The 26,638-nt window shown below is 37.1% G+C and overlaps 4 protein-coding genes across 16 annotated transcripts in view; 3 read left to right on the top strand and 1 right to left on the bottom strand.

Annotated features, from left to right (window-relative positions):
* LOC139824506 (phosphatidylcholine:ceramide cholinephosphotransferase 2) overlaps positions 1 to 21,689 on the bottom strand; it is a 35,209-nt gene extending 13,520 nt beyond the window's left edge. Inside the window, exons 1-2 of one of the 6 annotated variants that reach the window (XM_071797039.1) lie at positions 20,843 to 21,689; positions 18,679 to 20,290 (exon numbers count right to left, since the gene is read on the bottom strand). In XM_071797039.1, the coding sequence (XP_071653140.1) occupies positions 18,679 to 18,680 (2 nt within the window). In that variant the 5' untranslated portion in view covers positions 18,681 to 20,290; positions 20,843 to 21,689. The other 5 variants (XM_071797042.1, XM_071797019.1, XM_071797057.1 and 2 more) reach the window with 5 other exon arrangements.
* On the top strand, positions 6,296 to 14,345 carry LOC139824473 (F-box/WD repeat-containing protein 9-like). Of its 5 annotated transcripts, none has more exons than XM_071797006.1 (8): positions 6,296 to 7,952; positions 8,107 to 9,741; positions 10,108 to 10,264; positions 10,941 to 11,071; positions 11,148 to 11,386; positions 12,748 to 13,018; positions 13,077 to 13,391; positions 13,716 to 14,345. In XM_071797006.1, exons 2-8 carry the CDS (start codon positions 9,661 to 9,663, stop codon positions 13,845 to 13,847), a joined length of 1,326 nt encoding a protein of 441 aa, XP_071653107.1. In that variant the 5' UTR covers positions 6,296 to 7,952; positions 8,107 to 9,660; the 3' UTR covers positions 13,848 to 14,345. The 5 variants fall into 5 exon arrangements, with proteins under 5 accessions (XP_071653107.1, XP_071653110.1, XP_071653103.1 ...); XM_071797009.1 differs by adding an exon at positions 9,896 to 10,073 and having other exon boundaries at positions 6,296 to 9,741; positions 10,136 to 10,264; XM_071797002.1 differs by having other exon boundaries at positions 6,296 to 9,741.
* LOC139808719 (trypsin-1-like) lies at positions 16,043 to 17,886 on the top strand. The gene is made up of 4 exons (XM_071771007.1): positions 16,043 to 16,210; positions 16,524 to 16,767; positions 17,313 to 17,619; positions 17,722 to 17,886. Exons 1-4 carry the CDS (start codon positions 16,093 to 16,095, stop codon positions 17,884 to 17,886), a joined length of 834 nt encoding a protein of 277 aa, XP_071627108.1. The 5' UTR covers positions 16,043 to 16,092.
* Positions 21,690 to 21,814: 125 nt separating the features above from the next.
* Positions 21,815 to 24,762, top strand: Mul1 (mitochondrial E3 ubiquitin protein ligase 1). 4 transcript variants are annotated; one of them, XM_071797075.1, is made up of 6 exons: positions 21,815 to 21,897; positions 23,105 to 23,261; positions 23,363 to 23,568; positions 23,709 to 23,893; positions 24,039 to 24,243; positions 24,333 to 24,762. In XM_071797075.1, exons 2-6 carry the CDS (start codon positions 23,157 to 23,159, stop codon positions 24,658 to 24,660), a joined length of 1,029 nt encoding a protein of 342 aa, XP_071653176.1. In that variant the 5' UTR covers positions 21,815 to 21,897; positions 23,105 to 23,156; the 3' UTR covers positions 24,661 to 24,762. The 4 variants fall into 4 exon arrangements, with proteins under 4 accessions (XP_071653176.1, XP_071653172.1, XP_071653181.1 ...); XM_071797071.1 differs by lacking the exon at positions 21,815 to 21,897 and adding an exon at positions 22,730 to 22,985; XM_071797080.1 differs by lacking the exon at positions 21,815 to 21,897 and having other exon boundaries at positions 22,731 to 23,261; positions 24,039 to 24,107; positions 24,190 to 24,243; positions 24,333 to 24,470.
* Positions 24,763 to 26,638: the final 1,876 nt, after the last annotated feature.

Below are 26,638 nucleotides of genomic sequence, written 5' to 3'. Positions count from 1 at the left end.
GAATGAGGCTCGATTAACGGAAGGAGGGACTAACCGCCTCGAAGATTGAGACGACGACGGCGTTGTCGCTTTCTCGCCTGAACCGAAACCGCGTTGACTTTGAAATGCGTTGTACGTGATAACGCGATGTCGATTAATCTATATCTACAATCATTTGAGCGCTGTACGTCGTGTAGCGCGATCTAAAAAATTAACAAATCAACTTGCTAACTAATTTTGGTGAATTTATAATCGAAGAAATTTTTCCTTGTCAATTATCTCATTGCCATCCTTGAAAAAAATCAAGATTGTTAGCACGACGCATTTCAGAGCACATCCTCGTTTCAGCGTTCGTATCTGCGATGGACCAAATAAACATCTGATATATTTTCATAATCAGCTGTCCGAACAAATGTTTCTAGCTGTACGCGACACTAGCTGGATCTGCATCTGCGTCACGGATTACACGCGCGTGCCGCAACAATGAATATAAATGATCGATAGACATTTTTTCGCAGTATTTTTTATAATCGCGATGATTATCTCATAATTTTAACGCTGCGTTTTAAAATGTCAGATGACATGTATATAAAGAAATATTCGATAGACCAATATAAGTAATGTAGTTTGAAAATGAAATAATACGAATGTCGTCGTTATAACGTTCGAGTTGTGTACAGCTATAAAAATCGGTCACATAAAGGCAAGCGGCACTCGGTTTCAAAAGATTAGAAGCGGGATAAGACCGTTTGTATTAAAAAATTTCAAATACAATTTAACCAAATTTCGTGCAAATCTTAACATGTTAAGTTTTAAATAATTAATGTCTTGATTTTCGTAAAAAAAATTTACTTTTTTCAAAGAAAAGCAATCCACGTTTTAATTAGCGACACATTCAAGTTTGTCAAACAATTCCGCCAAATAATCGCGTCGTCTGCAGTAAAAACCTATAAATCACGCCTTATGACGAAAATGATATCGGTTTACTAAAGCGATAATGCACGATAATAATAAAGTGATATATCAATCTATCGAGTACCAATGATAAATATTTTCATACTTGTCATAAAAATTTTTCATTTTCAGTATGTAGCGTTTTAATGCTATTTCGAACTTGTAATATTCTATAGTTCGTGCGAGAAAAATGATATCGCGATATCAAATATTTTTCCTAACGAGCTAAAAATTGTTAAAAAGAAAACTTGATTATAAAACGGATTCCATAATTCTAGGTGCGAAACAAACATGTTGTGATTGGCGCGATATCATTAGCATAAATGTGCTGTCATGATAACAGAACGGCAGAAATAAGAGCATAATAGGCAATAGGCCAATGTCCATCTTACACAGAGACGATAGCGCGCGTTATCTCCTAAGCATTTAATCTCGCGGAACATAAATGTATAGAATTGTAGATACAATACAAGTAATATTCCCACGTATGAAAAGGAGATAAAATTTCATGCTAAACCCCCAGAGAAATCAACGAAAGTATAACAAACGCAACAAGTAGAATCGTACGATGTGAACTGTGAACGCAACGCACAGTGTCATATCCGGAGAGGGTGTACGATTCAGGAAGAGCAACAATAAGCCATAAGGTGTAAAACGAAGCTTCGGCATGCGACAATACCCAGAATTATGTATCCAGAACTTAAACGTACAATGTACAAATGTGCCCCGACGCGACGGCGACGATTACGAGTTACAAGCGGGCGCAACGAAATCGTAAGAGAAATAATAGAAAGAAATAAATAAATAACCTGTAAATTAGGTCTCGCTATACCTTGTTAAAGCACTGGGCAATTCGACCTTGACAGGTAGTCTTAATTTATGCATTTTACTTTATACGTACACACACACACACACTACTATGTCAATTGCAGTTTCAGACAGAGTTTCCTCCCTCCCTCCCTCTCTCTCTCACTCTCTCTTTCTCTCTCTTTCTCCCGAAGCCAGCTGCCGCCTGCCAGATGCGTAGCGCTCGCACGCACGCACGCACACACGTGTTTATACGATTATGCGTTATAATCGTATATAGCTGTGTGCTACGACTACGTGCGAAGAGAGGGACGAGGACGAGAGGTAACGAGAAACATAACCAACAAAATACGCATCCGAATACGGTGGCTTTCTTAAGAGGGGTATGCAGGAAGGAGAGAGAGAGAGAGAGCCAGAAAGAGAATAAACGGAGCGTGGGATGGAGACGGAGATGGAGAGAAACAGACCAGGGGAAAATTAGAGAAAGAGAAAGAGAAAGAAAGAGAGAGAGAGAGAGAGAACGTGTGAAACAAGAGGGCCACACAACACTAATGAAACGACACACGAACGAAACTAACCAACTATATAACGGAGGAGCGGGGGAGAGGGCAGTCTAGTGAATGATTTTACATGGACACTGGATGGCAAACGACTCCTCTTCAAGCACGCGCCCGTCTCTCGGCGACGACGGATTCTCGGGACTAGATCTTGGACGCAAACTCATTTAGTCACTGTTAGTCACGCCCGCACGTATATAAAGTATATGTATATGTACGTCGTGAATGCAACTTTGTTCCGTTCCGTGAACGTGCGAGAACGTATCGGACGTCGGAGCGCGCCGGACGACGCCACCGCGGCACCGGTGGCGATTCCTGAGCATCCGTCGCGAGGTCCGCACTTTGCACTCTCCGCACTCCGCACGCTCGTCGCACGTCGCACCACCGTCGCACAAACTAAATGACCGACTACTGACCACCGACTACGCGCACAACTTGCAACAACTTGCGCCTGCCGCCTTGCGCCGCTTCAGCATGCTTCAGCAGCTTCAGCCGTGGTTCGCGCACTCCGATCAGACGTGACGTTTCATAGAAAAAAAAAAAAGGACGGGCGAAGATGGCGTCATCCGATCATCCGATTCGTTCTCGTCGTTCCTCGACCCTCGTTCCTCGTTCCTCGCGCGTCGCGACGAAACAACGGATCGGAGACCGGAGAATGAAAAATCCGTACATTTACGCATGTAGAGCGAGAACGACGGAAGAATCACCGAAGAATCATATGTGAAAATCTTAGCGTTCGTCCACGAGGACGAAGCAAGGAGTTACTAAAGCTTGTTTACGCGCGCGGGCACGTTTATCGTTCATTCCTGGTTCGTCACCGACGACAACTGGTCGCGCCACTGACCGATCCGGTCAGGCGCGTCACCACGCGGCGAGCGGCGACACGAGCACATCGACGACGGTTACGGCAAGCGAGATATCGACCGATACCTACCCGCCAGAATTTGAATCGTTTCTCTAGTTCTAGTATTTCTTATCTCATATTGATATCGAGATCGGAGACAAACCTCAATCGAACGTGACTGGAATTAGTTTTCAAGATATCAAATGATTTACAAAGCTGATTTACAAAGCCTGACCGTGAATTAGCGTTAATCACCGTCAACTAAATCGTTTATTATACTGTCTCTGTTATACAACATAGTCCAATAATAAAGAAAAACGAATAATCAATTTGACTACAGTGAGAATTGATCGACATCGCTTGTCTGAGTTTCATAAACAAGGTTTCAACTTGTCTATCCCTGTCGATTTATAAATTAGAAAAATAGAATCTTGTATGTTTATAAAAACGCCACTAACCAGAGTAACCATCAGTGGAACGAATCATTTGTTTTCCCTTTTTTTAAGAAATGATAATAAATAGAAAAGAGTAACTTGTTGTAGTACTTATTGACCTTTCCACATGTCCGTGTCACCGACATCGCGTATCTTGACATTCGATCGCGATCTTATCAAGTACGAAAGTACCTACGTACGAGAATGAAATGCATGAAAACAATGAAAAATGTGGTACAGACGTAACGATGAAAATATTGCTTTATTCAAAGCGGATGAGATACATTATTGATGCCGGTTTAATGCTGCTCGCAAATCTGGCTGGAAGTACTAACGCGACACCATGATATACGATCTGATCCTTTCTTCGAGTGATGGATTGGATAACGCATAATGTAACTGTAATGATAAAATAATGGATAACACATGATAGGTAATTGACAATGTCTCACGACAGAAATATAAAAATATGCAATTGCTACAAGTAATAATAAAAGCAGAAATCAAAAGTGGCCGCGCTACAATGATCGTTTGAATTGCCAAAAGTAATTAAAAGTGATTATATTGTTAAACCTACGATCTACGATCTATATATATTTATATGATTGCCTTCCTGCTCTTCGTCATAGATTCAAGTCGGATTCAGCCAGATGCCGATTGCCGACGAGCAATGCATAAAGATTGAGTAAACTAACAATTTGCTTAGCTGATTTTTTCCACAAATGACAATCTCACAAATAACCAGTTAAAAAATATACCGTAATATAGTTCCTTTACTTAAAAGTAGATGGTATAGAAAAGCAATTAAATCTTTATATTAACGCAATAGCACGTTCTTTTAATCATTTCGTATTATTCATGCAACTCAAAATTGCCAAAGCAGGGCAAGCACACAGAAGTGGGTATTCGCAGAGAACACGTGTTGGGAAAAACGAACGGATAATCGTTTACCTAAGCAAGGCTTTCCTCCAGCAGTAGTCCGTCTCGATAACGAGCAACTGCAATTTCATCATATATGTGGACGTGGCCCAAGGCATACGAACGAATCTTATACGTCTAAGGGTTCTTCTTTGTCTCCCGGCGAAAATTTTCCCCCATCTTCAATCCTTTCTTTGCCTCCAGTCTCCTCCTCTTCTTTTTCGTGGATGCAGGCGCAGTTCGGCTTATCCGAGTTGCGATACTTGCGATTAGCCGTGCGCGACCCAATTATCCAGGTCTGTGCTATCGATCAATCGGAACGGAAAACGGAACACACGGAGCGCCGAGCGAACTGACGCGTAAAACGTAAAGATTCTTTCTTCCTCTTTCCTCTTTCTCTGCGACAAAAGAAGGCGAAAGCAGGAAGATGCAAATCGAAGGTTTCTCCTTGGGAAGCGCACGAAATGACACACTGTACGGTATATAGCTGATGCGCTAAACGCTATATGATGACCGCTTATTTTTGGAAAGCGATGAGAAAACGGAAGCGCGAATTGCAAGATCTCAACCTCGACGAGAACGTTTTTCCGATCATCTTCGTAGCTTCTTGCCGTTTATACATGTCTCTATCTGCTGTTGGTTTCTTACACCGAAACTCGGATAATGATGAAAAAAAATGACCGGGAAACCCGTCTAGCTGGCTGCCCGCTAAGCCCGCTTGCACTGTAAGCTGTAACCCGTAACTGATATACACGCTTCTCTTCTTCTCTATCCTGCTCTATCCACGCGGACACGACGCGGATGGCGGACGGCGGACGGACCGACGACGACGACGACACGTCGCGACTCGCGAATCTCGCGATCCGCCGACGGCCGACGGCCGACGAAGGCGCACGCGCTGCCTCATGGATCGCAGTTTCTCCGTCACGAACAAGTGCGAACAAGTGTTACGACCAGCTAGCAATACTAGTGACGTCATGCAGGACAAGGGCACCGAATCATTCGCGAATGTCCAGCAGCTGTGCAAGATTAACCCTCCAAGGACACGCGCATTCAAAATGCATGTATGAGAAGAAACCCTCTGTGTGTAGGATCTCTTCTTTCGAACTAGGACCATTTCCTGAGGATAAAATCTAAAACCACGCATAAGGAAAAAAAATTAATGCGGACAAATATGACAGATAATCAAGATACTTAAAATGTTTTCTGTTTTGTTATCATCGATAGAATGAATTCCATTAATGAATTATATATTATAGTTAACAATTTTACTGTAAGCAATTCTGCTGATTAAGTTAATCGCCGATTGAATTAATCAGAGTTTGATCAATTGTCCCATATTATATTTAAAAAAATTATAAAGAATTTGTTAACAAAAAGTAAAAAAGCGTAATATACTTTACCTTCTTTGTGGCTTATTACTTGTAAACTTTAACAGTATTAATCAGTCTACGCAGCCGAAGATATCCAGGAATTCTTTCAGCATTTAGTCTATATAGCATAATATCCAACGTTGATTTTAATATTTGTAAGATATAATATAGATATCGACCCGGATGATTGCTATATATATATATATATATATATATATATATATATATATATATATATATAGGTTTCTTCAGATTTTCTCGAAGCATTCCGGAGATTTTGATCGATTTAGATTGACGCAACAAATCGTTTCACACAGATAATTTGCATCGCGGTTGACGATGGCCAAGGTCAGCTGCTTTTTCTAAGAATAGTCGCATAGTTGTCGCGAGACGAATGAGGCTCGATTAACGGAAGGAGGGACTAACCGCCTCGAAGATTGAGACGACGACGGTGTTGTCGCTTTCTCGCCTGATGATACTGAACTCGCGTTGACTTTGAAATGCGTTGTACGTGATAACGCGATGTCGACTAATCTATATCTACAATCATTTGAGCGCTGTACGTCGTGTAGCGCGATCTAAAAAATTAACAAATCAACTTGCTAACTAATTTTGGTGAATTTATAATCGAAGAAATTTTTCCTTGTCACTTATCTCATTGCCATCCTTGAAAAAAATCAAGATTGTTAGCACGACGCATTTCAGAGCACATCCTCGTTTCAGCGTTCGTATCTGCGATGGACCAAATAAACATCTGATATATTTTCATAATCAGCTGTCCGAGCAAATGTTTCTAGCTGTACGCGATACTAGCTGGATCTGCATCTGCGTCACGGATTACGCGCGCGTGCCGCAACAATGAATATAAATGATCGATAGACATTTTTTCGCAGTATTTTTTATAATCGCGATAATTATCTCATGATTTTAACGCTGCGTTTTAAAATGTGAGATGACATGTATATAAAGAAATATTCGATAGACCAATATAAGTAATGTAGTTTGAAAATGAAATAATACGAATGTCGTCGTTATAACGTTCGAGTTGTGTACAGCTATAAAATCGGTCACATAAAGGCAAGCGGCACTCGGTTTCAAAAGATTAGAAGCGGGACAAGACCGTTTGTATTAAAAAATTTCAAATACAATTGAACCAAATTTCGTGCAAATCTTAATATGTTAAGTTTTAAATAATTAATGTCTTGATTTTCGTAAAAAAAAATTTACTTTTTTCAAAGAAAAGCAATCCACGTTTTAATTAGCGACACATTCAAATTTGTCAAACAATTCCGCCAAATAAGCGCGTCGTCTGCAGTAAAAACCTATAAATCACGCCTTATGACGAAAATGATATCGGTTTACTAAAGCGATAATGCACGATAATAATAAAGTGATATATCAATCTATCGAGTACCAATGATAAATATTTTCATACTTGTCATAAAAATTTTTCATTTTCAGTATGTAGCGTTTTAATGCTATTTTGAACTTGTAATATTCTATAGTTCGTGCGAGAAAAATGATATTGCGATATCAAATATTTTTCCTAACGAGCTAAAAATTGTTAAAAAAAAAACTTGATTATAAAACGGATTCTATAATTCTAGGTGCGAAACAAACATGTTGTGATTGGCGCGATATCATTAGCATAACTGTGCTGTCATGATAACAGAACGGCAGAAATAAGAGCATAATAGGCAAGAGGCCAACGTCCATCTTACACAGAGACGATAGCGCGCGTTATCTCCTAAGCATTTAATCTCGCGGAACATAAATGTAGAATTGTATAGATACAAGTAACATTCCTACGTATGAAAAGGAGATAAAATTTCGTGCTAAACCCCCAGAAAAATCAACGACAGTATAACAAACGCAACAAGTAGAATCGTACGATGTGAACTGTGAACGCAACGCACAGTGTCATATCCGGAGAGGGTGTACGATTCAGGATAAGCAATAAGGTGTAAAACGAAGCTTCGGCATGCGACAATACCCAGAATTATGTATCCAGAACTTAAACGTACAACGTACAATGTGCCCCGACGCGACGGCGACGTTATGAGTTGCAAGCGGGCGCAACGAAATCGTAAGAGAAATAATAGAAATAAATAAATAAATAACCTGTAAATTAGGTCTCGCTATATCTTGTTAAAGCACTGGGCAATTCGACCTTGACAGGTAGTCTTAATTTATGCATTTTACTTTATACGTACACACACACACTACTATGTCAATTGCAGTTTCAGACAGAGTTTCCTCCCTCCCTCCCTCTCTCTCTCACTCTCTCTCTCTCTCTTTCTCTCTTTCTCCCGAAGCCAGCTGCCGCCTGCCAGATGCGTAGCGCTCGCTCGCACGCACGCACGCACGCACGCACGCACACACGTGTTTATACGATTATGCGTTATAATCGTATATAGCTGTGTGCTACGACTACGTGCGAAGAGAGGGACGAGGACGAGAGTTCACAAGATTGAAGAAAATTAATGTATTTATGCATAAAAAGGGCCTCCTCTCCGATTTCAATGACCTTGACATATGTTGTCAAAATCACTCTCCTGAGTGACCTTCAGAAGTTTTAGCCGTCGGTCGTTATTCGTTAAAAAGTTATTAACAAAAAAAGTTTGAAAAATATAGCAATTATTTTAAGTACTGAGAGGCATAAACGACTAATATTACGTTTTTTTTTTTTTAAAGCAGAGAATACTTTATTTCACGAGAAAGTCGCTGCTTTACCAAAACACAACATTTAAAGCAGTAAATTGTTGATAAATTGAAGTTTTTTTGTTAAAGCAGTGCAGAGAATATTTTATTTCGCGAGAAAGTCGCTACTTTACCAAAACACAACATTTAAAGCAGTAAATTGTTGATAAATTGTATATTGAATATATATAAGTATTGGAAGGCATAAATGACTAATATAATGTCGAGATAGTTCACGCATATACTTTCCACGCGAGACGAGTTATCACATGGGTTCGTGGCGCGCTTAAAATTAATTTATATTTATACATATAAATTATATTGTACATAGAATTTAATGATTAATTTGCTCTTATTCGTAAAACAGATATTACCAAATATAATTATTTTTAATACTTGTTATTTTAAAATAGTTTAAAAACTTTTCGTGGTAACATTTTTAAGAATATTTTAAGAATTTTTAAAAAATATGTTTAAAAATGTTCTTCTTTATCACCCAGACAATATTTTCTTAAATATTTGAAATATATTTTTGAAATATTAATTCAAATCTATATATTTATTGTTTTATAATCTTGTTCTAAAATATTTAAAAAATATTTTAAATTTATTATTGGTTCTGTAATCTTTTTTCAAATATTTTTGAAATATTATGAAATATTCTTAATGTTCGAGATCGTGATAACCGCATCACGAAAACCGCGTTCGGTTGCGTGTCAACGCGAGCATATCTTCAATAAAATATGCGCTTAAAATTTCGCCAATTCGCAGTGCTAATATTCAATATAGCATGGATCTTTCGTTATTCGCATTCTGGAAAATTCTCTAACATTGTCATCAATAACAAAGTCAAGCTTTGTTCGACGGTCCGAACGACTCATCCGCTTACACAAAGGAACGATCCATGCTATAAACACAGCGACCAAAAACAAGTAACGTTCCCTTCGGGTCGTCACGTGAAAACGGTGACGTCCGCACGATGACGTAGGGCTCCGATGGCCTATCACCCTCCCGAAATTAGTGGTAACCAGTCTGAGGGAGGTTCGCCTTCCGATTAGATCGAATAAAACTATTCAGATTTGCCGCGAGATAAAATGGATAACGAGAATATAAGCTGCGCCTACGACGGCGAGGAAAATGCACAACTGTCACCACTGCAGCGTCTCCCGGTCGAGGTTGGTATAAGAAAAAATAAAAAACCCGTGTAACGCATGCCTGCGTACACGTGCACGAAATTCCTTTTTTTAATCGTCGCTATTATTGCATCCGTTAGTCACGCATTATAGAACTTTTAAGAATGGATTCCAATCAAGATTATTTTTTTTCTAGAAAAAAGCCCAATAAAAATCTAAAAAAAGAACTAAGCAATTTCGATCAGAATCTATTCCGAAAAGTTCCGTACCTAAGTAAGAAACGCTTGTCGAAGGAGTATGAAGGGTGATGAACCAGCGACGGTCGACTCTCTCCTTTGTTCTGTCTCCATCTCTTCCGGAGCGTTTGTTTGGTTGTGCGTTTAATTTTTTTATTCTGCTGTATTTCAGATATTCCTGCATATTTGTTCCTTTCTAGATGGGTCGACGCTACACGGTTTGAGCTTAGTGTGCAAACGGTTCTACCAGATTTTAAAAGATGCAGACTCACTGTGGAAAGCGCGAATTAACCACATGTGGCCGGATGCTAGCTGGCTCTTATGTCCCGGTTAGTTCAAATTAATAGCACCTTTCTTGCACGACCAATTATTTTTGTGAATAAATAAAACACTCTGTATGCCATTTTATGCCAGCGCTGTTCGAACTTCCGCAAGCATTTGCAAATTGCACATTAGTTGCTTACATTGCGTTAGATTTGGCAGACATATTTCGCAGTATTTTATTTCCTTTCGTCTTAAAAAAAAGCGTGTTTTACAGAACATTATATATTTTTTAATATCTATCTTTTTTTATTTATAAAAAGTCGCATCCAGAAAGCTTGTACAACTCTGTTTATTACAACAATCGGATGTGGATAAAGTAAGAACTTGAATACACTGAAAAGAAAATATTGTTATTAAAAAGAATATTTATTATGTGGTTCTTAACAGCTTATTTACGCAATATAATAAACATTTTTATGTAGAATTATACATTTTTATTTAGAATTAAATATTTTGATTTAACTAGCATGAATATATTTACTTCAATAAAAAAATAATTTTAAGTAAATGGATTTAGACTTTATTAAAATTTTTTACTCTCTGTGTAGACATTCGATCCAGAATCTGTTTGTAGTTTATTTGTACTTAATTCAAGTTATATGTGTATGATTTTTTGTATTCGCAATCAGTATGAATAAGTTTTCATATTTTTTTATGTAAGAAGTCACATGTCAATTACAGCGAGACCCGACAAACTGTGTTGGATGTTGTCATACGTTGCAATCAAACAACAAACCGCACTGTGGAAACAGCAAAAAAATAGATTGTCCATGAAGGAAACACATGGTTCCCCTGTGTCACTGATGCATGTAGTAGGTAGCATATTATGTCAAGTGGCCCTACTCTCTTTGTAGAAAACGATATAATGATAATCATTCCCGCTTTCAGAATGGAATCTCTCATGTAGTTTATGCGTCAGATCAACACTTACTTTACAAGGAAATTCCCTCACGCCAGAAATTATCTCATGAAATCGATAATTCCGGCCGCAAATACGCACATAGCCCACATATCACGGATTTGACGGCGATAGACAACACGATCTACAGCTCCTGCGGCTTTGGTTGGAACGTTAATTCGTGGATGTTCACTAACACCGGTCTTGTCCATCAGAGAACTTACGATTTGTACGTAATAGCAGAACTGTTCCTTTAGGCCGCTTCGCGATAAGAAAGATTGAGTGACGATTGAGTGCTTCCTGTTTATGGGAGAAATAATCGTTTCCTACCAAGTTATTCGAATGCAAATAGTGCGTTTGGTGTTTTGCTTGTTGAAACAGATAATTTGAAAACGCGATTCCAAAGTTTATTCGTCAAACCTAATTCACTGCATGTTAACTATTTTACTCATTTTTTTTGTATTAATGTCGAATATTTCAGAAGCCTTACCTCTGTGAAGATAACTCCGTATTTGTTGAATTGTGAGTTTTCTTTTAATAGTACCGTATTCAAGTATTCAAGTCTTAAACTACAATTGTGCTAATTTTTGCCGCTAATATGAAAATAATATTTTGAACCGTATTCAAAGTTAAAAAAAAAAATTTTGTTAGTATACTATTTCTCGATTAAACTCAAATTCTTTTTAGTAAAAAGATACTAACTTCATGCCACGTTGAATCATTGAAAAAACATCGATATATCTATCTATTTACTGAAAAAATTCGAAAAGTAGATGAACATAACAATTTGACATTTTCAAATTATTAAAAGTTGTGCTGCCAAATTTTTTTATCCTCCTCTCTTTGCTGAATTCTTTCAATCCCATTGATTCTTCCGTACTTGTTTCGATTTTCGCTCGGTTGTTTTATTTAGCACAACTCAACACAATTTACAAAACGTGATTATCTACCATGGTTCAGATGGGATGGAATTTCGAATTTTTCTATTTTTAAAACCTAAGTTCCTAACAGTAGTTGTATTTTAAAATCCAATAATTGGTGTGGTTTTTTGTCGTTAAAAAAAGTCGAGCACAACCCGACACAACTTTAAAAAATTAAAAAATATTAAATTTGTTTTACCTATTCCCATATAATTGACTTTTTATCAATTCCTTGAGTTATGGCTATTGTTTTTTTTTTGTATTGTGTTCTCTGTTATTAGTACAATATAGTAGAAATACAATAAATTGCGTTATAACGATATTTGTCTATATATTGTTATTTTTTTCTACTAAATGGATAAATATATCGATGTCTTTTGAACGGTACAACATGGGACAGTATTTTTTTACTAAACTAGTTAGTATGCTTTTATTTAAAAAAAATTTAGCTCAATCGGAAACTAGTGCGATACTATAAATTCTTTGTTTTTTAATACAATATAAAATATTGCTATCGTATTTACGGCAAAAATTAGAACAATTGTAGTTCAATACGGCAGAGTTAAAAGAAAACTCAAAATGACATAATAAATTAATAATGAATTTAGAACAATATGTAGCACAATAGATGAAAATATAAAATTCAAAAAGTGCAGGTTTATTTTCACAGACCGAGGAGCCACAGACAGCCATCATGTAGGTGTATGTCATCGACGTCATTGGGTCCGGGGAGAAACCTCATTGCGACCGGCTTAGCCTGCGGGACTATATACGTGTTCGACTCGAGATCGAGAAATAACCCGATCAGGCATTACCGACATCACACCCTATTCACTAGAGAGATTAGGCTGACCATGAACACGGACTACATCCTGTCCGCCTGCGCAGACACGGTATCCGTTTGGGATCAAAGAGCCGGACGGATCATGAAGTCTATCACTGTAATGTTAAATTTTAACATCGAGAAACTAGACACGATGTCGAAGGTGTACTTTTTAGTTTCCAGATGAAACGCACCGCAGCATTCCGTGCATCCCCAGCATCGCGTGTATAAATATGCGACGGGATTTGGTTTTCGTTGCAACAAGACCTCGAAGTTGGGACTCCTCGCAGTTGCACGTGCTAAATCCAAAGGACGATTTCAAACTAGTGAAATCTTATTCCAGCGAGCATACGAAAAGAATAACGAGAGTGCATCTGACTCACGAATGCCTGATAACAAGTTCCAAGGACGGCACTGTCAGAATTTCGAGCCTTACGGATCCGCCAAAGCCCATCGCTACTTTATGTTCAGAGCTCGGAGGTATCTACGACGTGAGTATCCCACGAATAAGATTTGCTGAAAATATCATATCATTGGTAACAAGATAAAACAAGTATCATTGTATCTATCGTATGTAACGTATCGTATCATTGACTTTGAAAAAAAAATTCGTTAAACATCAACGTGTAAAATAAAAAATACAGTTTGATAATTAAATTTTTATTTACATTTAAACTTTGAAATCAGATTTTATCGTTGTCTTCCGAATGTAAGTAAAATCCTTAAAATTGACAACATTTTTACAAGTTTTATCTTGCAATACCGTGAATTTTGTTGAACATTGTATGTAACTGTTCGTGTGTTTTATGTTGCAGATGGACTATCTGAATGGCACTCTCGCAATATCCGGTGATGGTATCGAGGTATGGTGCCCGAAGTTGACGTGTTCAACGAAACGTGTTCAACGAAACAACAATAAATGGAAAGTTTCTATGCGTGATCTATAGCTATTCTACCAGCTGTATTTTTTTGATATGTGATGTATGTTCTTAGGTTTACTAATTGTAAGGTACTATTCAAACACGTCTCTTTAATGTACAATGTAATATATATACCTATGCAATTCTGCAAAATTAGAAGTACGTATCGTTTTGTTTAAAATTCCTTTGAGTAAAAGTTTTACTAACATTTCTTGCGTTTATAAACTGAGCGATATAATTATATAGTTATAATTATAAACACATCTTATAATTATTGCGTAATCATGATGGGATGTTTTATATTGAGAAGAAAATAAAAGAAAATATATTTTTTTTATATAATAAGTGCCATAAGTATTTAAATATATTTTATTTTATACATTGTATTATCGTACATCAAAAATTAAAAAAAGGTCGTGCGCGTGCTAACAACTATTAAAATTAGCTAATAAATACTGAAAAGAATATTGTTACATTTTACATAATGTTAAACTGTTAAAAATAAACAAATTATTATACATGATTGATCACAATTTGTACATTTTTTATTTATCCTAAAAAGGGAAAACAATTAAAAAGATGGATAGTAACATTTTAATCTTCTGTCTATAAGTGTTAAATATCAAAGCTTCGGTCAAATGTTGTTGTTAAGAAAAAACTAATTGCATTACTTTATTATTTTAGTTTATTTTCTTACATAAGTATATTTTATATAATTTAAATATCTAATTTAAATAATTTAATTCTGTAACATTTTAATTCTTAATTCTGAGCTTGTTAACAAGATTGAAGAAAATTAATTTATATTTATACATATAAATGATATTGTACATTGAATTTAACGATTAATTTGCTCTTATTCGTAAAACAGATATTACCGAATATAATTATTTCTAATACTTGTTAAAAACTGTTGTATATAACTGTTGTACTATTATATGTTATAAACTTGTAAATGAGATATAAAAAAAGCTAAAGTGCATTATTATATACATATAATAAATATTGTTTTCTGCATTGACGATGAGAAAAATATCTTTAATCAAGGAATAATTTCAAATCTTTATTAGCTCATTTTTCTTATTTATATTCTTATTCTGTTATTATCATAGCATAGCTAATACGAAATGTTAACTTAAATATATTTAAATTTGTTTATATAATTAATTTGATTAATTATAATTGCTTATATTATCTGTAAGGTACTGAGTTGAAATTGTACTTACAGCGCAGAGTGGTTCGTTGAAAGTAAATGACAGAAAGAAATAAACAAACAAAAATATTTCGTAGAAAAAGGTAATTCGGGCTTTTATGCTTTTATCCCTTCCATAATTATTTTCTTCCTAATCTAAACTCTTTATTCCATTGACCCGAAACCGGGAAGTACGTTTTTATCACAGACAATCTTGATAAATAAATAAATCAAAAATAAATCCACTCTTTCTATCATAAACCGGATTACTGTTTTTCCGCATTTTTTACATATTTTTGTTGAGAGATAATGATTGATCATAATCAGATAACGACAATACAAGAAGTTTATCTACTGGATGATCCATCATAATTGAATTGTAGCTTAATTGGTTAAAGCTAAAAAAATGTTTCATTGTTATTATTTAAATAACTTTTATACTTGATTAGCATGTTAATACAGTGATTTAAATAATATCGAAACAAATAACAAATAAGAAAGATTAATTTCTAATTAATAATAATTTTTATTATTGTTATATTTATTGTTTCTTGTTAAATTTAATTTATTTCAAAGTTACGACCATTATCAGAATAATTAAAATATGCATTATTAATTTTAATATGCATTTCTTGTTATTATTGTCTTAGCTGATACTCTTTTTTGACTTATTGATAAGCGCTTTTTTCTTAAAAAAAAAAAAGAGATTGATTAAGGTGAGTAAACAAATAAATTAAATTTTAAATATAAAAATGTGGATAAATAATACATTTTCTTTCTTTATGTAACTGTAAACTTATACATTTATACATTTTATATCAGAGTATCTAATTTTAAAGAAGCTATTTTTTATCGCTAAATTAATTGTACAGATTTTGTTATATCGACGATATACACAATATATAGGACTAGTAGCATTGTTCGTGAAAATTAGCTGCGACGTACTATTTGATTAAATATTGATATCAATACATTTAAGTCGTAAGACTGTCTACAGTAAATCTTTCTTATCGTAAACGAATTTTCGTAGATTACAATGGATTATCAGCGAAGCGTCATCATTGATCGTTCAGATATCATATGGATGTACTCCATAAAACGAGTATAAAATACCCTCAATTTGTGGGTTTGACATCAATCAGCGAAATGTTTTCCAAAGCAATCGTATCCTTTGCTCTTCTAGCAGTGGCGATCGCCGGTAAGTCAAGTTTCTTGATTTATACAACACATATAATTTGGATAAACTCATTAAGTTACATTTAAAAAATAAACACTAAAACAACACATAAGAGACTACTCTTATTAAAAAGTCTCAAATTTATTATACAAATAATAATAAAATTATCGTTTCCTTTCATGGATTATTAAGCAAGAGAAAGAGCAAGACTTAGTTTTTATTAGATTGTTACAAATTTTTTTAATCATATTTCATAGAACTATCTTTGGTGTGTTACGATCAACTTCTTCTGGCGAGAATATATTTTTTTAAATATTATTAATTTAAATTTTAGCGAGCCCAAGGCCCCGAGTCGGTCTTCAGATGCCGATCTTGCCGCCTTTTTCACCTCAGGTGGTCGGAGGTGAACCGGCACCGGAAGGTGCTTACCCGTACATAGTTTCCCTTCACGCATACTCCCAGCACTTCTGCGCCGGATCCATTTTGAACGAACGCTGGATCATAACTGCAGCGCACTGCGTTCAAGCAGTTCCTTCTGAAAATTATATTAGCGAAGGCTGGAAAGCACCATATTCTACGTAATGAGCCCAACGAACAAACGGTCAAAGTTTCGCAAGGTTTTGTACATGAAAAATATGGGGGGTAAGTAAAACGTTGAAAAGCAAAAAATACGAACAATTAGTTTTTATTCGGATTAATATATAATTAATGCTGTATTTATAATTGACTTGTAATTGTGTATATTAGCAATCTAGAATATAATGTTTCTTTTTGCATCAACAATCAAAGCCGCTCTATTTATAGAATAAATTACAATAATTAAAATTACTAATAATGACGCAGCATATTGATATTTTGGTTATCACTTAATATTTACGATTAGAAAAACTGTGTATCAGATAAGCGATAAAGCACGGAAAACTATATCTCAGATAAATGATGATGCATGAAATAAATCTCGGGATCTGTTATGTTTTATATGTACAAAATATTTCCGTCAACTCTGTAGATTATTGTTATTTTTCCACTAATACTACAATTCTTCTAGTATTACAATTATCTTTAAAGTTTCGTTATTAATAAATATATAATTTTATATTTGTATCGATTTTCTAAATTTCAGTAGTGTTGGCCCATATGACATTGGTCTGCTTAAGCTTGCGTCCCCATTGAAGTTGACGAACCGAGTACAAGCCATCGAGTTGGCATCACCAGAAAGTGACCCATCGGGAGAGGCATGGCTTGCTGGATGGGGCTCCACCTCGAAAGGCTATTTCCCGAAAATGCCAGAAATACTTCAGCACGTTCAGAAGGAGTACGTCGATCGCGATGTTTGTCACGAATCCGTCGTGCGCTTGACTGGATCTTCTCCCGTTCATGAAACCAATGTCTGCACTGGGCCATTGTACGATGAAATCTCCGCATGCAGTGTAAGTGTTCCAGACGTTCAATAAATTTAGTAAATCACCGTAACAGAGTAACGTCGCCTATTAACGTGGCGATTTAATCAAAATCTTTAATACCACTTTGAGGGTGATTCCGGTGGTCCTCTAGTCTCGTACAATGAACAAAAGCCGGTGATCACTGGAATAGTATCTTGGGGTATTATTCCATGCGGTACTCCAGGCGCGCCATCCGTGTACACCAGAGTGTCCAAATTCAATGATTGGATTGCACAGAAAATTAGTAGTTATTAATGACGGCAATATTGACGACGTATCACTGTATACCGATGACGAATTATTATATATTACATATTATTCAACGTAAATAAATATGCAGCATAAATGAACAATGATATTTTTTATTCCGAACCTATATGAAATAAAAACTAATTTAAGTTAGTAATTTAAGTAGTAATTTTTGATTCGATAAGGAAACATTTATGGCAAAAAGTATCGCTATTCGTATTTTTATTTTATTTAACAAATAACAGTTATAAACAGTTATATTAAATATATACTTGTTCTATTTAATCTTAAATATGTACTTGACACTCGCTAATATACAATACATATTTTAATATATATATATTAAGTAGTTAATTGTTGTAATATATGTATATAGAATTAATATTAATTAATATTATTAATCCACCATCTGTTACTGATTAATGTACTTTTGAAACATAATTCTATTGGTATTTTATTACAATATTTCTAATTTTTAAATTAAAGATAGATCGTGCGCGTGCTAACAACAATTCAAATTAGTTAATAAATACTGAGAACAATATTGTTACATTTTACATAATGGGGGTATGCAGGAAGGAGAGAGAGAGCCAGAAAGAGAATAAACGGAGCGTGGGATGGAGACGGAGATGGAGAGAAACAGACCAGGGGAAAATTAGAGAAAGAGAAAGAGAAAGAGAGAGAGAGAACGTGTGAAACAAGAGGGCCACACAACACTAATGAAACGACACACGAACGAAACTAACCAACTATATAACGGAGGAGCGGGGAAGAGGGCAGTCTAGTGAATGATTTTACATGGACACTGGATGGCAAACGACTCCTCTTCGAGCACGCGCCCGTCTCTCGGCGACGACGGATTCTCGGGACTAGATCTTGGACGCAAACTCATTTAGTCACTGTTAGTCACGCCCGCACGTATATAAAGTATATGTATATGTACGTCGTGAATGTAACTTTGTTCCGTGAACGTGCGAGAACGTATCGGACGTCGGAGCGCGCCGGACGACGCCACCGCGACGCCGGTGGCGATTCCTGAGCATCCGTCGCGAGGTCCGCACTTTGCACTCTCCGCACTCCGCACGCTCGTCGCACAAACTAAATGACCCATAAATGACCGACTAGACTACTGACCACCGACACCGATTACGCGCACAACTTGCAACAACTTGCGCCTGCCGCCTTGCGCCGTTTTAGCATGCTTCAGCCTGGCTTCAGCCGTGGCTCGCGCACTCCGATCAGACGTGACGTTTCATAGAAAAAAAAAGGACGGGCGAAGATGGCGTCATCCGATCATCCGATTCGTTCTCGTTCCTCGTTCCTCGCGCGTCGCGCGTCGCGCGTCGCGACGAAACAACGGACCGGAGACCGGAGAATGAAAAATCCGTACATTTACGCATGTAGAGCGAGAACGACCGGAAGAATCACCGAAGAATCATATGTGAAATTCTTAGCGTTCGTCCACGAGGACGAAGCAAGGAGTTACTAAAGCTTGTTTACGCGCGCGGGCACGTTTATCGTTCATTCCTCGTTCGTCACCGACGGCAGCTGGTCGCTGGTCGCGCCACTGACCGATCCGGTCCGGCGCGTCACCACGCGGCGAGCGGCGACACGAGCACATCGACGACGATTACGGCAAGCGAGATATCGACCGATACCTACCCGCCAGAATTTGAATCGTTTCTCTAGTTCTAGTATTTCTTATCTCATATTGATATCGAGATCGGAGATAAACCTTAATCGAATGTGACTGGAATTAGTTTTCAAGATATCAAATGATTTACAAAACTGATTCACAAAGCCTGATCGTGAATTAGCGTTAATCACCGTCAACTAAATCGTTTATTACTATCTGTTATACAACATAGTCCATAGTAAAAAAAAAAAAACGAATAATTAATCAATTTGACTACAGTGAGAATTGATCGACATCGCTTGTCTGAGTTTCATAGACAAGGTTTCAACTTGTATCCCTGTGACTATCCCTGTCGATTTACAAATTAGAAAAATAGAATGTTGTATGTTTATAAAAACGGCACTAACCAGAGTAACCATCAGTGGAACGAATCATTTGTTTTGCCTTTTCTTAAGAAATGATAATAAATAGAAAAGAGTAACTTGTTGTAGCACTTATTGACCTTTCCACATGTCCGTGTCACCGACATCGCGTATCTTGACATTCGCGATCTTATCAAGTATGAAAGTATCTATGTACGAGAATGAAATGAGAACAATGAAAAATGTGGTACAGACGTAACGATGAAAATATTGCTTTATTCAAAGCGGATGAGATACATTATTGATGCCGGTTTAATGCTGCTCGCAAATCTGGCTGGAAGTACTAACGCGACACCATGATATACGATCTGATCCTTTCTTCGAGTGATGGATTGGATAACGCATAATGTAACTGTAATGATAAAATAATGGATAACACATGATAGGTAATTGACAATGTCTCACGACAGAAATATAAAAATATGCAATTGCTACAAGTAATAATAAAAGCAGAAATCAAAAGTGGCCGCGCTACAATGATCGTTTGAATTGCCAAAAGTAATTAAAAGTGATTATATTGTTAAACCTACGACCTACGATATATATATGTATATGATTGCCTTCCTGCTCTTCGTCATAGATTCAAGTCGGATTCAGCCAGATGCCGATTGCCGATGAGCAATGCATAAAGATTGAGTAAACTAACAATTTGCTTAGCTGATTTTTTCCACAAATGACAATCCGACAAATAACCAGTTAAAAAATATACCGTAATATAGTTCCTTTACTTAAAAGTAGATGGTATAGAAAAGCAATTAAATCTTTATATTAACGCAATAGCACGTTCTTTTAATCATTTCGTATTATTCATGCAACTCAAAATTGCCAAAGCAGGGCAAGCACACAGAAGAAGTGGGTATTCGCAGAGAACACGTGTTGGAAAAACGAACGGATAATCGTTTACCTAAGCAAGGCTTTCCTCCAGCAGTAGTCCGTCTCGATAACGAGCAACTGCAATTTCATCATATATGTGGACGTGGCCCAAGGCATACGAACGAATCTTATACGTCTAAGGGTTCTTCTTTGTCTCCCGGCGAAAATTTTTCCCCATCTTCAATCCTTTCTTTGTCTACAGCCTCCAGCCTCCTCCTCCTCCTCTTCTTTTTCGTGGATGCAGGCGCGGTTCGACGTTATTCGAGTTGCAATACTTGCGATTAGCCGTGCGCGACCCAATTATCCAGGTCTGTGCTATCGATCAATCGGAACGGAAAACGGAACACACGGAGCGCCGAGCGAACTGACGCGTAAAACGTAAAGACTCTTAAGAGAAATTTCTTCCTCCTTCCTCTTTCTCTGCGACGAAAGAAGGCGAAAGCAGGAAGATGCAAATCGAAGGTTTCTCCTTGGGAAGCACACGAAATGACACACTGTACGGTATATAGCTGATGCGCTAAACGCTATATGATGACCGCTTATTTTTGGAAAGCGATGAGAAAACGGAAGCGCGAGTTGCAAGATCTCAACCTCGACGAGAACGTTTTTTCGATCATCTTCGTAGCTTCTTGCCGTTTATACATGTCTCTATCTGCTGTTGGTTTCTTACACCGAAACTCGGATAATGATGAAAAAAAAAAAAAAATGATCGGGAAACCCGTCTAGCTGGCTGTCCGCTAAGCCCGATTGCACTGTAACCCGTAACTGATATACGCGCTTCTCTTCTTCTCTATCCTGCTCTATCCACGCGGACACGACGCGGATGGCGGACGGCGGACGGACCGACGACGACGACGACACGTCGCGACTCGCGAATCTCGCGATCCGCCGACGGCCGACGGCCGACGAAGGCGCACGCGCTGCCTCATGGATCGCCGTTTCTCCGTCACGAACAAGTGCGAACAAGTGTTACGACCAGCTAACATTACTAGTGACGTCATGCAGGACAAGGGCACCGAATCATTCGCGAATGTCCAGCAGCTGTGCAGGATTAACCCTCCAAGGACACGCGCATTCAAAATGCATGTATGAGAAGAAACCTTCTGTGTGTAGGATCTCTTCTTTTGAACTAGGACCATTTCCTGAGGATAAAATCTAAAACCACGCATAAGGAAAATAAATTAATGCGGACAAATATAATATGACAGATAATCAAGATACTTAAAATAATGTCTTCTGTTTTGTTATCATCGATAGAATGAATTCTATTAATGAATTATATATTATAGTTAACAATTTTACTGTAAGCAATTCTGCTGATCAAGTTAATCGCCGATTGAATTAATCAGAGTTTGATCAATTGTCCCATATTATATTTAAAAAAATTATAAAGAATTTGTTAACAAAAAGTAAAAAAGCGTAATATACTTTACCTTCTTTGTGGCTTATTATTTGTAAACTTTAACAGTAAATCAGTCTACGCAGACGAAGATATCCAGGAATTCTTTCAGCATTTAGTCTATATAGCATAATATCCAACGTTGATTTTAATATTTGTAAGAGTTTCTTACATTCTCAGAAATTATCAGAATTGGACAGAAACTCGTCGAGCCTCCGTTGTCGATTTGATCGTAACACGGCAATAAAATTGCATTGTTTACGCTGCGCTGCGTTATTCCAATAAATAAACGTTTGCATAACGATCGATTTCTCGTGGCTCAATTGCGTCAAAATTCTCCTATAAATCTTCATTGAAATTATCTGATATCTGCACGATTATATATTTTTATAAATGTAATTCTTCGCAGCAATAATCGCTGATCGCTGCTGTAACGTCAAAAATCGCGCGAATAAATTCCTAACCTATAAGTACTATACTTCAACTTCACTCCAGAACACGAGTTTATCGGGGGTTTATGCATGTGTGACACATACGTATGCACCCCCATACCCACGCATACGAACAAAAGTTGAATATATTTTCGGATATTGCAGAGAGAGGGAGAGAGCGAAGAGAAAAGAGAAAAGTTACATACATACGTCAAATAAAAGCAAATAAAGTGCCAAAACAAACAGAACTAGTCACTAGTGTATCGATCGAAAAGTCGATCATGGTTTTCTCGAATACGGCAACTAACTGATAAACGAAAACTCGTCGAGGTTATCTTGTCTTCGTAGGTAGAGACACGCCAGTGTCTTCCTTCCATTTCTTTCTTGATTCCTTGCAATTTTAAAAATATTTCGGGATGGATGTCCAACCGTGTGTAACCCTAGTCCAAATGAATTGATGCAGATTGAAGCAACGTAAAGATGGGCGGTGATATATTCAGGAACGTAATCTAATCATGGAGTACTTTAGCGAAATATTTTTGCTCGGAATTGACACGATTGTATTCACCATCTGTCTGAAACAGTATATTCATTACAAGAATGCGATTAAGGCAATCAAGGTAGACCATATTGATTTGTTGTTAAACTACTGAGATATATTAATTTAAATTAGAATCTTTTGAAATATTTCAAAGGCGATTTAAAAACATGTGTTTTGCAGAGCGTTGAGCTACACGACATTGGCACCGATTTGGAAAGTCTATTGGATAAGAGTTCGAATAACAAGGTAGATTACATCGCTGTCAGAGGGATCGTGAAACCATTAGGAGAATCATTGCAAAGTGTTAATAAAAAAGATGTTACCGGAGTCATACAGAAGCTTAGTGTCAGAGAACATGTTGTCGCAAGAACGTCAGCTGGTTATTGGTAGGATTGCACATCGCGACTTTACGAAAAATTCTGATATATATAATTCTGATATAATTCTCATAAATATCAAGCTTGACGATATCATTATATCGCTTTTGTTTTCTTTTTCTTTAAATTATCCATGTAACTCTCCACAGGTCTGACCAAGAACGAACAATTCATCAAGTATATCATACGGTACCGTTTGTTTTGCAAAACAGATGGCACTCCGTAGAAATAATAGATCCGTTGTCGGCCGATATTTTAGACTTGGACGTAATCTCTGATAATTTTCAACCCAGTGTACCTACAATTATAGATCACGTATGGGAATTTTTTACAGGTAATTGCAATAAAATGTGCAATAGGACCATTTATTTCTTATTACATAATATAGAATTATATTGTGTATATTTTTTGTAGAAAAATGTATGTGTGTATCAAGTTCTGAAACTTGCATTTATAATTTATATATTATGATTTATTAGGTGTACGTCAACGTGGTATACAGTCTACGGAAAAAATGTTGCGTAAAGATTCAATTATTACAGCAATAGGTGAGCTCTCGAGGTCGAAAACCGAATCCAATTATCTTACTTTGCAACCTCCATTAAATGGACCTCCTTTTTACATAACAAGCATGTCAATTACCTCCTTGATACGGAAATTGGATGATCGTAAAAAAATATACAGGCACGTAAATTCTAGTAGAAATAATTAGACCATTATTTGTTATAATATCTGTTATAGTCTGTGTATTTATATAATCCTCTCTAACATAGGATATTTTGTTTGATGAGTGGTGCAATTGGATTGGTACTCGGAGGAATTATGGCAAGACGTTATTGGAAGAATAAACAGGAGCAAAGGTTGGCAGATCAGTTGCGTCAATCGCTCGAAACATCTCGTCAAGAAAGACGTCAAAGGGTCAGGGATAGAGATCTTAGGGAAGATCAAATATGTGTAGTTTGCAAGACGAACGCACGTGAAATTATTTTACTACCTTGTGGCCATGTATGCATATGCGAAGATTGCTCAGTTAGCATCAATAATAATTGTCCCATTTGCAGAACACAAATCCTTCAGAAAGCAGCGGCGTATATAATATAAATTTCATTTTGATATGAATACATGTTTTATATAGCAAGAATATTTTTATTGTATTAGAAAAAGTGTGAAAACAATGATTGATTAAAATGATACTATCCCGTATGATTCCATCTTTTTTACATGAAGGCATATATATGTATGCAAAATTTTATTTATAAGTCAAAACTTGAATTATATAAGCACGCGTACATTAATTTATAATAGTTATCAGAAGTACAAAATTACAAAACTAAATGGCCGTATCTCGCGCCAATTTGATGCGAAACGACGAGATGAACTGTACATCTGTACACGCACCGGCATAAATGGTGCTAGTGGCGCATGGCGGTAGGTATACGTATGCGTGTGCTTATATATGTAACCTTGCCGCCGAGGGACACCATTTCTGCCGGTGCGCGTACACGCAAGGTTTGCGCCGTCGTCCATTTACCGATCTTGGGAACGACGACGTAACCGTCACGCACTCTCATCATCAGCTGATCAGCCTTCGGTGTCGGTTCTGGACCTCTGATACGAACAACACCTCTCGCCGCGACGTTGCTGGACATATATCGCACGTAAGTACGACCGTGAGCCTGTTGCGCAATTTCCAGCCCGGGTTCTCGCATCTACGTCGTCCTGACCGTCGGATTCTCGCTCGGGAAAAGAAACTGGGCGAGTCCGTGGTGGCGGCCGTGCTGGCTCGCTCGAGATTCTCGTGGCTCCGCGTTCCTCGCCGATTCTCCTACCCGCGTCCGCTCGCTCGTCGTCGATTCACGTCCGACTTGGATTTGGAGTGCGAGCGAGTGCGACGGTGTAAACCTGTAAAGCCAGTGCAATCATGCAATGTTACTGTCGAAGCAGTACTAGCAGTAGCGTTATTTCCGATCGTTGTGTTTCCGTTGATGACGTTGATGTTAGGGCAAGCGAGAAAAAAGAATGTCTCCCAGCTCCCACTCGCTCCTGTCAGCTCCTGCTGATACTTTCCCTATTCGCGGTTTTAACGAGGGCTGATAACAAATACCCCGCATATAAAGTTACCTCTAAGCTTAGCTTTAGGGCAGTGTGCATAAAGATTGATAATGATGTCTAACATCAAGATATATACCTAACGTTAACGAATATGTATGCAGGACTTGTTATTTAATTCTGTTAGCCTATGAGAATTGTTTTTGTTTGTTGTTCATTATGTCACAGTATACAAATATGCTTTTATAATTAATGTATATGTATGCATATATATGTATAGATATATCACTTTATTGATATTCGTTTTATTTTTAATAGGTGACATGTCTAGCACTCGTGATATCAAACGAGACGAACGTAATGGGAGATTCCGCTCACAAAGAAGAGGCAACACAAGCAACGACGTGAACAAGGACAGCTCTGATGGTTCACATTGGGGATTTGGTTTGATAGGTGGTGCAATTGGATTGGTAGTCGGAGGAATCATGGCAACACAATACTGGAAAAATACACCGGAGCCGGAGCAAAGGGCATCTCAGTCGTGTCAATCGTTTGAAACATCAGGAGAGCGTCGAGAAAGACGTCGAAGAGTCAGGGATGAAGATCTTAGAGAAGATCAAACATGTGTAGTTTGCTTCACAAACGCACGTGAAATTATTTTACTACCTTGTGGTCATGTATGCATATGCAAAGATTGCTCAGTTAGCATAAAAAATAATTGTCCCATATGCAGAAAACAAATCCTTGAGAGGAGAGCGGCATATATACCATAAATTTCAATTTGATATGAATACATGTTTCATATAGCAAGAATATTTTTATTGTATTAGAAAGTGTGAAAACAATGATTGATTAAAGTGATATTATCCCGTATGATTCTATCTTTTTTAAATGAAGGTATATATATGTACAATTTTATTTATAAGTCAAAACTTGAATTATAATATATAAGCACACGTACATTAAATTATAATAGTTATCAGGAGTACAAAATTACAAAACTATCCTGTGACGATGTACGTGATTTTAA

The sequence above is a fragment of the Temnothorax longispinosus genome, chromosome 1 (assembly GCF_030848805.1).
Source record: "Temnothorax longispinosus isolate EJ_2023e chromosome 1, Tlon_JGU_v1, whole genome shotgun sequence".
NCBI lineage: Eukaryota > Metazoa > Arthropoda > Insecta > Hymenoptera > Formicidae > Temnothorax > Temnothorax longispinosus.
Note: the sequence above shows the minus strand (reverse complement) of the source record. Positions and strands in the feature narration are given on the sequence as shown.

What these genes read in the sequence shown, in the direction of transcription:
- LOC139824473 (XM_071797006.1), top strand. Translation starts at nt 9,661, where the DNA reads ATGGATAACGAGAATATAAGCTGCGCCTACGACGGCGAGGAAAATGCA. An exon ending in TAGCTGGCTCTTATGTCCCG is followed by an intron (nt 10,265 to 10,940) that starts GTTAGTTCAAAT and finishes TGTCAATTACAG; the next exon opens with CGAGACCCGACAAACTGTGT. An exon ending in CATCAGAGAACTTACGATTT is followed by an intron (nt 11,387 to 12,747) that starts GTACGTAATAGC and finishes TTATTTTCACAG; the next exon opens with ACCGAGGAGCCACAGACAGC.
- LOC139808719 (XM_071771007.1), top strand. Translation starts at nt 16,093, where the DNA reads ATGGATGTACTCCATAAAACGAGTATAAAATACCCTCAATTTGTGGGT. An exon ending in TGGAAAGCACCATATTCTAC is followed by an intron (nt 16,768 to 17,312) that starts GTAATGAGCCCA and finishes TCTAAATTTCAG; the next exon opens with TAGTGTTGGCCCATATGACA. An exon ending in ATGAAATCTCCGCATGCAGT is followed by an intron (nt 17,620 to 17,721) that starts GTAAGTGTTCCA and finishes TACCACTTTGAG; the next exon opens with GGTGATTCCGGTGGTCCTCT.
- Mul1 (XM_071797075.1), top strand. Translation starts at nt 23,157, where the DNA reads ATGGAGTACTTTAGCGAAATATTTTTGCTCGGAATTGACACGATTGTA. An exon ending in ATGCGATTAAGGCAATCAAG is followed by an intron (nt 23,262 to 23,362) that starts GTAGACCATATT and finishes TGTGTTTTGCAG; the next exon opens with AGCGTTGAGCTACACGACAT. An exon ending in CGTATGGGAATTTTTTACAG is followed by an intron (nt 23,894 to 24,038) that starts GTAATTGCAATA and finishes ATGATTTATTAG; the next exon opens with GTGTACGTCAACGTGGTATA.